The sequence below is a fragment of the Schistocerca gregaria genome, chromosome 5 (genome assembly GCF_023897955.1).
Source record: "Schistocerca gregaria isolate iqSchGreg1 chromosome 5, iqSchGreg1.2, whole genome shotgun sequence".
In the NCBI taxonomy this organism is placed as follows: domain Eukaryota; kingdom Metazoa; phylum Arthropoda; class Insecta; order Orthoptera; family Acrididae; genus Schistocerca; species Schistocerca gregaria.
The window spans coordinates 387,001,006-387,014,524 of record NC_064924.1 but is presented as its reverse complement, the minus strand read 5'-3'; the positions used below and the strand labels follow the sequence as shown (position 1 = coordinate 387,014,524).

The window sequence follows — 13,519 nt, the reverse complement described above, 5'->3', positions numbered from 1 at the left end:
ATGAAGAGTTCAGACAAGAAGAGAAATGAAGCTCTGAAACGTGGTATTCCAGAAGAATGCTGGATATTATATGACACAACTAAAAGAAAAAAGTAGCTGATGGGGGTTGGGGGCAGCTTAAAAGTAGATGATTGCTTGACTATAGAAAACAAGTTAAAATGGATGTAAGTTGAAGAAGTTAATGCAGAGATGAAGATGTTTGCTAAGGATAGACCAGCGTTGAGAGTTGCATTAAACAGTCTTTGGACTGAAGATTACAATAACTGTAAGTCAGCGTTCCCTTAAGGCTTTTATTGATATCTATCCAGTAACAATAAAACTGTAAAATCGATGTTCATATTTGTGTGAAAACACTTCTCTCCGAAAGTACTAGAATTTTCATGGGTTTTTCACTTGATTGTAGCTCGGGCCAGTATATAGGCTTTATTACATCCAAGCCGGAACACGGAAAAAATATTGTAATTTAAAGTTTTATCCAGAATCGTCTGCTCACCTTAGCACTTCACGACGCTTAATTATCAAGGCGCAGTGCACCAAAGAACCATTAAATGACGCTTTAATTTTGTAGTAGCCCAGACGATCAATAGGTAGTGCTGTTACGTTGTTATCTTTTTTTTTTTTTGTTAGATAGGATATAGGGATTTACTGATTTCGTTTGGTGTGTTAACTTAACGACATTGGTTTGCTTCTTCCGATGGGTTTTATTAATATTATTTGCTAATAAAAACGAATCTAATAAGTTTTCTGTGTGATTTGGGTGCCTACTCATTACATTTTTACTTTTCGTTTACAAATGAAAATGCTTAGAAAAGGGTCGAGTCTTTTTGAATACACCAGAATGGCTAAAATACTGAGGAATACACGGCCTCAAGAATCCAACGAAGATCGTGAGGCGAGACTTTCTGCAGCTCGAGAACATTAGGCTTTAACTCGTTCTTTGGAAACCTGAAAGCGAGCCATGACATAATTCTGATCGAAAGCGTCATACATTATCTCGCTCCTCAGAAACCTTTACTCTCAGTGGCGTAAAATTACTTCTCTCCAATGTAACACCACGGAAGCTGTAATTTTGATGGTAAACGGCGCAGGCGAGAAAGATTTTATGCATCGAATCCCATTTATTCCTAACAATTTCCCATTTTTCTTTCAATGTATACAATTGCTGATGGGCTTGTGTTATGCCATGACCATAAACAAAGCGGAAGTTCAGGCGCTGCATGTTGCGGGTGTGGATTTTAGAATCAGATGTGTTTCGCCTGGGTGGCTCCACATGCCCCTCTCCCGCGATAGTGAACCAGACAAGCTCTTTGTTCTTGTTTCCAATCATTCTACTTCAAATTGTAATCAAAGAAGCTTTATAAGTCAAAAATAAATCCCACTCGCACGAAGTCTCAGGTATAGTTATAAATAAATACCCAGGCAATGCTGGTTTCAACAACTAGTTTGTAATAAATTTTACTAACTACTCTGAAACCTACTTTTCCATTGCATGCACTCGGATTGTGTTCAAAAAAATTATTGGTATGAACAACTGAATTTTGTTGCAAGGAAGACATTGCGTTTAATGTTAAATAATCGCAAGTAATTGTTTTCACTAACACACATAAGGTTACGGAATGCAGCTATTGCATGTATTGTGTTATGTGTTTTATTGCTGTGTTAGGTGCACTGTAAAATAATCAGCGTTTCTTTACTGCTGTATTCAACATTGCTGAGTTATATTGTTCTTGAAGCATTACCTGAGATTAGGAAAGGTTTAAGTTTGATGGTCTGAGTCAGACACTGCCACGGGAATAAATTAGTATCTGCAACGACCTATTGTGTCAACCAGAGCATTGTCGCCTCTGTCCGAGATTTTAATTGCACCAACAGAAGTGGCAAGCGTCCTGTTTGAGTCTTTAATAATCAGTTGTCCATGTTTTATTTTAAGGCTAAATTCATAACTGTATGGAGTGGATTTGTCGTAGATCGCAGTTACCGCACTTAAGTTAAACAGTAGCTTTGTCCTGTTAACTTGCCACATTTCATTCATTTCCTAAATAGCCTGACAACAACATTACATTCTACACATCATCATCTTCGTCATCATCTTCTTCACCATCATCATCTTCACCATCATCATCATATCATGCATTAGGTCCTTCATCTGATGCTCAGTTCAAAAATGATCTTTCCACCTTTTCTTTCGTCTTCCCGCTCTGTGGAACCCTCTAGGCTTCTTCTTGTAGACCGATTATGGCAAACGTTCTTCAGTCTCATTGCTATATGAGACATATAGTTTTGATAATATTGTAAGATATTGTGATTTACGCTGTAAATCTAGCATGTCTGCGACATGTTTTCAGTTCTCGTCTCGTGATTTTATGACACCCCCAAAACTGATCGAAGAATTCACATTTCAGAGACTGGAACTCTACTTTCGTCATTGTTAGTGCGGCACCACACATCAACCCCTCTCGCCGCTACCAGAAGTGTCTTCTAGAACATCAGAATCGTTTCTTTCCTCACTTTGTTTAATAGTATTTCACTGATGGTACTGAACATTCTATTAAACTTATCCCAGTGTTGAGTTTTTCAAAATGCGAGAGTGTGTAACCAAGGTAAAGTAAATTGTATGACCTGTTTAATGAGCATATTATTAACATATAATTTAAGCGGACTTGAGGTGGAATACAGAATGCCATGGATTCTATACTTAAACTTTCCATTGTTGATGGGCCATGGGCAATGCAGTCCAAAAGTAATTTGTGAAAAAAGAAATAGCCTCACGAAATGAAATGACTCAGGTTCAGAGACGTTACTGGTCTCATAGAGATATGATTGATGTATGTAGACTGAAGTGGCGAATGAAAATTTGTACCAAAGCCGAATTCGATTCCCAGCCTTGGTACAAATTTTCACTCGTCGCTTCAGTCTACATACATAAAATTGCCTCAGACTACAATTAAATAATATAACAAAATAAGGAGCATTTAATTACAACCTGAGACCATTTTCCCTATTCTACCATAGGTTATGTTTAATGTGCCAGAAGTTCAAAATCGACCTGCTCCGTTACTTATTCAAACAGAGCTCATTGTTAATTGAAGCTGAAAGTGAGCTATTAACAGTCACAAATTATCTTATTTTCAGAGGTTTAAACCTCCATCATCAGATGGATTTATCTGATTTAACCGAACGAGGTGGCGCAGTGGTCAGCACACTGGACTCGCACTCGGGAGGACAACGGTTCAAAGCCTCGTCCGGTGATCCTGATTTAGGTTTTCCGTGATTTCCCTAAACTGCTTCAGGCAAATGCCGAGATGGTTCCTTTGCAAGAGCACGGCAGATTTCCTTCCCCACCCTTCCCTCACCCGACGGGACCAATGACCTCGCTGTTTGGTCCCATCCCACAAATTAACCAATCAACCTATGCGAATTAATACGAGACACGTATTTTTTTTGGTACTACTTTGAGGTACTGCCTACTAGCAGAAGACAAAAACAAAACAAAATTTTAGATAGGGCTCAAAGATTTGTGGACATGTTTTTGGCTGCAAAGATGAACACTAATACAAATGTCAGATTACCTCCAGTGGCTGCAGGCTGCTTTTCCTATCTTAATTACTTCACGTATAACATCACATACTGAAGTGAGAAAAGATGACTTCTAATAAGTACAAAAAAAATAATAATGTTGACAACCGTAGCAGTGTACTAAAATAATATTTGGTTTCCAGCGTCTACTACTTGACGGCACCACAGGTTACCTCAAAGTATATGGACAACACATACCTGTCCTACTAATTCACACAATTGTGGAAATAAAATAATCGTGAATGGTAACAGTTAACTTGCAGATGACATCACTGATGGTCACCACGAAGCATAACCTAAATTGGTCATAGTTAAAAATCGAGATAGTGAGCTCTTTCAGTCTTCAGAATATGAATAAACACTGCCTGGCAAGAAAAGCGAAACACCCAGAAGACATGGACGGTTGTCAGAGTGACTTTGTATAAGCACACAGCAGGTTTGTAAATGATTACATTGCGATCCTCTGTGACTGGTCACGAGAGTGTATTACTGTTTTCGTGTTTAGTGTTGTTAACAGGCTTGGTACGGTATATAGTTTCTAGTGAGCGAAAACTGTTGTGTGTTTTCCAATTCAGTACCTTTTAAGGCTTTTAATCAACGTACTTATGTGTTTTATACAGGTAATTGGTTGTTAGTGTGTTTTCTTGCCATACAAAAGTTTGCCATTTCATTAGGGTTAGAAATTGTTGCCTTGAAAGGAGACTGCTGTAAAGGTTCGCAAGTCCTACCTTGCGAGCGTGTGTGTCTGCCGTAAGTTTACTGTTAATGTTACTAACTGTGAGTGTCCACCCCCTCTGCATGATTCATGCATTTTGATTTTTCTGTTTTGAGAACTTTTGTAAACAGGGTTGTCTTTATATGTTGCAGACAAGTTAGATTCTGCGCTATTTAATGGAGTGACATTCACCTGCAATTTAGCTGAGCTTGAAATATTATACAGCGTCGCGTTGTATACGTTAAATTGCTTGCCTGTATTTGCCTTTTACTGGCGTGAAATTTTTTATAATAATTTAATAATGTAAAAGTCCTTTCCTATCGTAAGTCGTGACTTACTCGTTGAATGATTGTTGCTTTTTTTTAAATATCCTCAAGTCTTGCACCAAATTTGAATTTCACCAGTTATTCTTTGGCACCTACTTACACTTTACGTTTTGTGTATTAATTGTGATTAATAACCTTTGGTGAACCAGTAAAAATTTTACGGTTCACTGATTCCTTTGTTATATTGTTGAATGCGTTTACATAAACTTATGGTTTTTTTAGGTTCATAAACATTTTATTTTAACTGTTATTACTTTTATGTTGCAATTTCATGTACTGAAACGTTCCATGACCTTGGAGATATGCCCCTCAATTTGGTTCTACGGAACTAGACGTGTAAAATAAAATAAAATTAACTCTCGTGAAGGTTCATTTCGTTTCTTCATTCCTTTCTGGGTGCTTCGCTTTTTTGTGAGGCATTGTAGATGTATATGCAGATGTCGAAAGGGAATGGTGCAGAGCGAGTACCTGTGTCGCTGCGGCGGTGGTGACTGTGGGTTCCTCGACGGGCGCCATCGGCTGCTTGTGGGAGGCCGAGGCGGCGGGGGCGGCGGCGCCGGTGGAGGCGAGCGCGGCGGGGGTGGTGGTGGTGCGGTTGGACACGCTGGTCACCGTGGCAGTCACGCTGGACGGCGAAGCCATCGTGGGCGTCACGTACACCGCTTCGTCCGGGCGCAGGCCGGCGGCCGTGGCGGCGGCGGCGGCGGGGGCGGGGGCGGCGGGGGCGGGCTCCTCGGCGGCGTCGGCGTCCTGGGAGGCGGAGGAGGCGATGCTGGAGAGCTGCCTGCGCGCGCGGTCTGCGCGCCGCCGCATCACGGAGAGCGTCATCAGCCCGCCCAGCCGGCCCCCGGTCCGGGACGGCTGCTGCTGCTGCTGCTGGCCGCGCCGGGACACCGCCTTGCTGCCCGGCGACTGCATGCGCGACACCACGGAGGCCGTCGACGCCAGCGACGAGTGCTTGCCGCTCCCTGGCCCGACAGCACAGATATAGCCTGGCACATAGCATGTTTCGAGAGAAACACACTACCGGCCATTAAAACTGCTACACCACGAAGATGACGTGCTACAGACGCGAAATTTAACAGACAGGAAGAAGATACCGGGATATGCAAATGATTAGCTTTTCAAAGCATTCACACAAGGTTGCGGCCGGTGGCGACACCTACAACGTGTTGACATGAGGAAAGTTTCCAACCGATTTCTCATACACTAACAGCAGTTGACCGGCCTTGCCTGGTGAAACGTTGTGATGCCTCGTGTAAGGAGGAGAAATGCGTACCATCACGTTTCCGACTTTGATAAAGGTCGGATTGTAGCCTATTGCGATTCCGGTTTATCGTATCGCGACATTGTTGCTCGCGTTGGTCGAGATCCAACGACTGCTAGCAGAATATGGAATCGCTGGGTTCAGGAGGGTAATACGGAACGCCTTGCTGAATCCCAACTGCCTCGTATCACTAGCAGTCGAGATGACAGAAATCTTACCTGCTTGGCTGTAACGGATCGTGCAGCCATGTCTCGATCTCCGAGTCAAAGATGGTGACGTTTGCAAGACAACAACCATCTCCACGAACAGTTCGACGACGTTTGCAGCAGCATGGACTATCAGCTCGGAGGCCACGGCTGCGGTTACCCCTGACGCTGCATCACAGACAGAAGCGCCTGCGATGATGTACTCAACGACGAACCTCGGTGCACGAATGGCGGATGAATCTAGGTTCTGTTGACAGCATCATGATGGTCGCATCCGTGTTTGGCGACATCGCGGTGAACGCACATTGGAAGCGTGTATTCGTCATCGCCATACTGACGTATCAGCCGGCGTGATGGTATGGGATGCCATTGGTTACATGTCTCGTTCATCTCTTGTTCGCATTGACGGCACTTTGAACAGTGGACTTTACTTCTCAGATGTGTTACGACCCGTGGTTCTACCCTTCATTCAATCCCTGCTAAACCCTACATTTCAGCAGGATAATGCACGACCGCATGTTGCAGGTCCGGTACGGGCCTTTCTGGATACAGAAAATGTTCGACTGCTGCCCTGGGCAGCACATTCTCCAGATCTCTCACCAATTGAAAACGCCTGGTCAGTGGTGGCCGATCAACTGGCTCGTCACAATACGCCAGTCACTACTCTTGATGAACTGTGGTATCGTGTTGAAGCTCCATAGGCAGCTGTACCTGTACACGCCATCCAAGCTCTGATTGACTCAACGCCCAGGCGTATGAAGGCCGTTATTAGGGCCAGAGGTGGCTGTTCTTGGTACTGATTTCTCAGGATCTATGCACCCAAATTGCGTGAAAATGTAATCACATGTCAGTAATAGTATAATATATTTGTCCAATGAATACCCCCGTTTATCATCTGCATTTCTTCTCGGTGTAGCAATTTTAATGGCCAGTAGTGTAGTAAATACAGTAATCCAAGCAAAGTGCGATTTATTGCTTCGTAAGGTGGAAGTTGTGAGTATTCATATACAGATCAAACAACATTCACCGTTAATGAGACATGTGTCTAACATCGAAAATACACAAGCTTATCACAGCCAGATAAGTCAGCTGTGGCCGAACATTGTATTGATACAGGACATTCCATGAACTACAGTGATGTGAAGATTTTAATATCCATCTTTTGGGATTCTGTCTTCAAGGAAGCAATAGAGATTAGATTAGCTAATAATTTAATAATCAGAGATAATGGTTTTAATTCGGACAATACATGGAATCTGGCTCTTGTGGTAATTAATCTGCACAGAAGTCGTCATGATGTCACCGCCGCCGAAGATACATCGATAAGCGAATCAACTGTCTGTACGCCCTCGCCACAGACGCCGCATGTGTAAGCGTATCTCTTTGCCGCATACCGGCGTCTGTAACTCCCATACGCAGTACCGCCGTGGTGGAGCATATAAGGCCCTGCTTGACACCTTGTGACTTCCGCCCATCCCAGGTTCTATAAAGCCCTCCAAATCCTCGAACGCCATGCACTCTGTCTCGCCTTCCGCATCCGCCTTCCGTCCCCCACGCGCACCCTATACGACCTAATCTCCTTCCTCCACCTTCACCTTTTCCTTGAACACAATCGCACCCTATATACTGTCTGCCACCTCGATCCCCGTCACCCCCTGGTGTCTCCATTGCTCTCCACCCTTAGCCCGTTACCGCACCTTTACTGTTGTGTCCCATCCTCTCTCCATCTCCACACCCTCCGCCTCCTTTCCCAATGCAACTTCATCTACCCCTCCCGGATGATGAGCTTCGCCCTGACATCTACAAACTCTAACCGCCCCTTCCTCCTGCCTCTTCCTCAGGGCTCCCTCTCCTACCCTTCCCTTCTCCTGATTGCCTTTCCCCTCCTGCGCCCCCTCCCACTCCTGTGTCCCCTTCAGTGTCTCTGCACTCCCTCCTGTCTTGTCTTCCCTCTTCATCTCCTGCCTCACCTGTCTCCTGCCTCTTGATGCACACCCTGATTCTTTCATCCCGCCCCCTCCCCTGCTGCATCTTGCTCTCCCCTCCTTTTCCATACTCTCAGGCCTCTCCCTCGGCAGGTCCCTCCTGACAGTTTTATACTTCGTCTTGGGTGCTTCATCTCTCCAAGTGGGTTTAAAGTGTCTTGTTCTGGGGTGTTTTGAATACTGTGGCCAACTTTTAACCAGTGTGTGTGACTTCAGTGTCTTTTTTGTGCTCTACGAATCGCCCACTCTGTTTTTTTACTTTATGCCGACTTTTTAAATTGCTCCCCCCCCCCCCCCCTGAACGTCTCCATATCAGTGTATTTTTACCTCCATTATCTCCCCTTAATGTGTTTTATGTCCCCAATCTTTATCGTCTTCCTATGTATAATTTTCTTCTTGTAGTAGCTGTCATGTCACTCGGCTAATGAGCGGCGGATTGTGCCACTGACAGGGGAATGAAATCACAATAAAGAAAAAAAAAACTTGTGACCAGTCTTGCGACTCATTCTGAGGTTGCCCGGTCGATAGGCGGCAGGAGTATCAATAGAAGCAATTTTATTTGTGCGGATACATGCCCGAAATTTAATAAACTCACAGAAGGTGTTCACCAAAACATATAATTAAGTTAAAAGTTCATTTCAATAAATTCCACTTCCTACTTCAAAGCACTTTCAAATTCTGATACGAAGAGAATGATCGTATTATTTGTCTTTGGGCATTGCAGTGTGTCAATGGAGAATGTTGAAAATTTGTGATAGGCCAGGACTCGACTCGCATTTGCCTGAAAGAACAGACACTGCACATATATATGACGAGGGCGAGGTGACCCAATAATCCCTACAGGACGGATGCACAAACAACTCCGAACTCCTACGGGAATCAGTGATCGCTGATGGGCATGAGCACTACTTGAGGAGTGTGTGCGTAAGTTGGGAATTTCAGTTGGTCGTGGACCATGACTGGATGCACGAGGCGGTGCACTCGTTTCGGCAGTACATACATTAAAATTGGAAAGATACAGTGAAGATTAGCATGAACGGATACCAAATCAGTGAGGAGAAAAGATCTTTATGGCACAACTGGACTGAAAGAAGGGACAGTTGACATATCGTATGCCACCAAGAAATAGTTAATTTGGTACTGGAGGGAGGTGGGCAGAGTAAAAATTGTAGAGGGAGACCAAGATTTCACTACAGTAATGTCAATCGTGTAGGCTGCAGTATATCAAGAGACTTGCGCAGGATGGGTTAGAATGAAGAGCTGCAGAAAGTTGGTCTTCGGACTAAAGAACATCGCAACATGTATTGCATGGGAATAGAGGCTTTCTCGGCGAATTTCTATGATGATGTCTTTTCCGGTTTCCACTGCTTCCCATAGTGGACACGACAAATTCACGAATTTTTGGAATAGCTAAACGTCTGACGCAGCTACTAAAACTGCACGCACGAAGTCGAAAGCTCAGCTGAGCTGCTTCAGGAGATGCATGTGGACAAGGTTGATCTCCTGGTCAGTTTCCACGTCACGTCTCTCTTCACGCTGTTATCTCTAGAGCACTATTTGACATTACTAAGGAGACACTACGGAACTGATCATTCACCACTCGCTCACTACTACCTACTTCCACTGTGGTGGAAATTTCTACCAGCAGTAAGACGGAGTCCTTACGGGACCTCCTCTTGCGCCAGGCCTCGCAAAACTACGGAACACTTCGATGAAACGACTCTCGAAACCACGCTTCTGAAACCAAAGACGTTCTATCGATACGTGGACGACGCATACGTGGTGTGGCCGCATGCTAAAGGAAACCAGCAGGAATTTTTTGATCACCCCTATAGCAAAAATAAGTTCACGGTGTAGGTAGAAGAAAACAGATGACTCCCTTTCCTCGATATCCTGGTAACTGATGGCACGTAGGGACATTCTGTCTAAAGAAAGAAGACTCACACGGACTAATCGCCTGCAGCACAGAGAAAATCTTTGCTCTCCAACCTGCTGCACAGAGCACGAGACATTTGCTATAAGGAGAATCTGTTCACCGAGTTGCAGTATCTGAGGAAAACATTTAGAAAGAATGGCTAAGTCCTCCGCAGCCGAAGAAGAAGAAGAAAGAAAGCTATCCAGATGAAGACAGTGTCAGGATATTGGAGAAAAACGAGAATAAAACCATTTTCCGTTTGTCGGCTAAAATCAAAAATATTCTTGGCTCAATGAAAGACAAACTAGGACTACGCACACTTGAATTCTACAGTATCAGCTGCGAATGTGGAAAGCAATAGAGGCAGCGGTGTATTTCGCAGTGAAGCTCAGAATATTTGAGAAGCGTTCGCCTCGGCCAAACGGACAAATCTGAGGTGGTAGTCTCAACGAACGTCATGTGTTTTATTTGACAGAGAGAGGTGTTTTGCAGGACGAACGTGTTCTGAGACTCGATCATCAAAGAGGCATTGGAGATGTGGGTCTACGGTGATCTTGTCAACCGGGATAGCAGTGTCCACTGAGCTCCGAATGGGATGTAGCACTATCAAGAGTATGTCAAGAGCGCTCTAATGTGGAAGCCGGGAAGGCAGCGGACGGAGTAGGCAGACAGAACCAGGACGTGACGCCAGTATCCTCGAACACGTTGGGAGTCACACCCACAACCACCGTCCACCACACACCTTACGGAGATGCGCGACTGGCCCAGCGATTGCAGATTGCAGACGAGACAGAGGAGCCTGCGGTGCAGCGCCTCTAAAGATAGGAACTGGACACAAACGCGACACTCCTCCTGAAGATGACGAGTAAGAAACTTGTCGAAACGTTGCCGCAGAACGACGTCTTTAGCAGGTTCATAACCCGAGAAGACTTCATCAACATGTATTTCATTGTTATTCTACCACGAATGATACACAGAAGCACGCTAAAGCATTCAAAGTCTTCAGTGTCTGTGCTAAATATATCACCCACCTTCTTATACAGTCGCTGTCTGCCCTTCAGTCTTGGACTAGTTCGCATGCGCAGCGAAAATGTGATAAATTGCTTTGTATTCCGCAATTGGACGATTGTGAGCCGAAAGCCGTTACAGTGAGACAAGAATCAGAATTTACTTTATGTTTTCGATAAGTTTTTCAGAGAAAAATTGCTGCTACCAGTGCAGCAGCGCGTAGAGGTGACATTTGAGTGTATCAGGTATGCAGCAAGAAAAACAGACATGGTTAAAGTGCGTACTTCTGGCCGTAAATATTGCCTTCAGTAGGTTTAATATTTAGCCATCCCATGATTACCGCCTGATCTACGGTGAAACAAATTATTGAAGTGTGGCAGCAGATTAAACCTCCTTGCAAACCGTACTGAATGATCATACAATGTAGGCTTTCAGCCCGGAAGTTTCAACTGACGCACTGAATGACTTTGGAAGTCTTATTGTTTTCCCGCTGTTGCTCGCTTTTACGAATCAAAATACACTGAATTTGTGGGTCTATTACACGGTTGCTATGCCCATGCTGTAGCTCTGGGATGATCCTCCAGTGATTCGGATCCCAGTGAACGGGATAGGAATAACAGCTGCAGTTTAAATAAAATGCGCGAGTGAGACGACGTACCCTTATAAACACGAGTATTTTATCTAGAAGAGCATCGGTTTCGAAGGAACGTACCCCTTCAGCTGTCAACGGCTTTGCCGCAATGATAAAACCGGTTCCCGTCAGACCACTGAAGTTAAGCACTGTCGGGCTTGGCTAGTACTTGGATGGGTCACCATCTGGATCTTCCGAGAGCTGCTGGCAAGCGTGGTGCACTCGGCACTTGTGAGGCCAATTGAGGAGCTGCCTGACAGAAGTAGCGCTCCGGTCACGAAAACTGACAACAGTGTGGAGAGTGGTGTGCTGACCACATGCCCCTTCACATCCGCATCCAGTGATGCCTGTGGACTGAGAATGACAGCGCGGTCGGTCGGTGCCGTTGGGCCTCCAAGGCCTGTTCGGACAAAGTTTACCGAGCGGTCTAAGGCACTGCAGTCATGGAATGTGCGGCTGGTCCCGGCGGAGGTTCGAGTCCTCCTTCGGGCATGGGTGTGTGCGTTTGTCCTTAGGATCATTTAGGTTAAGTAGTGTGTAGGACTAGGGACAGATGACCTTAGCAGTTAAGTCCCATAAGATTTCACATTTTCGGACGAAGTTTAGTTTAGTATCCCGTTAGCTGTCGATTACGAATGAGTCGCAATAATTGTTATGGTACGCAACACACTGCAAGTAGGCTGTTTAGGTTTTTTATATTGGTAACGCCACGTGCGCTCGGTATGAAGATCACTGGCTGTGCTGTGTGCAGTCAGTGGCTGGTTGGCATTGTTGTAATGCTCGCCATTGTAGCGTTGGGCAGCGGCAGCTGGATGGTAACAGCGCGTAGCGTTGCGCAGTTGGAGGTGAGCCACCAGTTGTGGTGAATGTGGGGAGAGAGATGGCGGAGTTTTGAAATTTGTAAGACTGGATGTCATGAACTGCTATATACATTATGACTTTCGAACACTAGTAAGGTAAATACATTGTTTCTTCTCTATCAAAATCTTTCATTTGCTAACTATGCCTATCAGTAGTTAGTGCCTCCAATAGTTCGAATCTTTTATTTAGCTGGCAGTAGTGGCGCTCCCTGTATTGCAGTAGCTTGAGTAACGAAGATTTTTGTGAGGTAAGTGATTTGTGAAAGGTATAGGTTAATGTTAGTCAGGACCAATCTTTTGTAGGGATTTTTGAAAGTCAGATTGCGTTGTGCTAAAAATATTGTGCGTCAGTTAAAGCACAGTCTTGTATAATTTTTCTAAGGGGACGTTTCAACACCTCAGGCAGTTATTAGATGCTGCATTCTTAAGATGTTCTAACAGGACGTTGTTTGGAAGGACCAGCGGTTAACTCTAAGTTGTCAGTATTACAGAACCAACAGTTTAATAACGCATGTGGTTTGCAGAGGAATGGAAGAATTGATAGACACCGACCTTAGGGAAGATCAATTTGTATTGTGGAGAAGTGTAGGAACACGCGAGAAGATATTAACTATATGACCCATCTAGGAAATAAACTGAGAAAGGCAGCGAAAGGTTATTTACAAGTTGTACAGAAGCCAGGTGATGGTTATAAGAGTCGAAGAACATGAAAGAGAAGCATAAGTCGAGGAGAGAGAAAAGGTTTCAGCCTGTACCCTATCCCCGATGCTAATCAGTCTGTACAGAGACCAAGTAACACAGCAAAAGTAAATCAAGGTTAATAGAATGTAATCAAATTAAATCAAGAAATGCTGAGAGAGTTGCCGAAGTAGAGGGAATATAAAATGCTAACTAGAATTAGCAAGAAAAGAGTTTCTGAAAAAGAGAAATTAGAAATAATCGAAAATAAATTCAAATGTTAGGAAGCCTTTTCTGAAAGTATTTGTCTAGTGTGTAGCCTTGTCCGAAAGTGAAGCGTGGACCATGAGCT

At 44.3% G+C, this 13,519-nt stretch overlaps 1 protein-coding gene across 1 annotated transcript in view; it reads right to left on the bottom strand.

The window, feature by feature from the left end:
• The window catches only part of LOC126273063 (atherin-like), a 500,756-nt gene extending 495,298 nt beyond the window's left edge, over positions 1-5,458 (bottom strand). Inside the window, exon 1 of the mRNA XM_049976469.1 lies at positions 5,086-5,458. Within this exon, the coding sequence (XP_049832426.1) occupies positions 5,086-5,445 (360 nt within the window). The 5' untranslated portion in view covers positions 5,446-5,458. The remainder of the gene's footprint in view (positions 1-5,085) is intronic.
• Between the last annotated feature and the right edge of the window lie 8,061 nt (positions 5,459-13,519).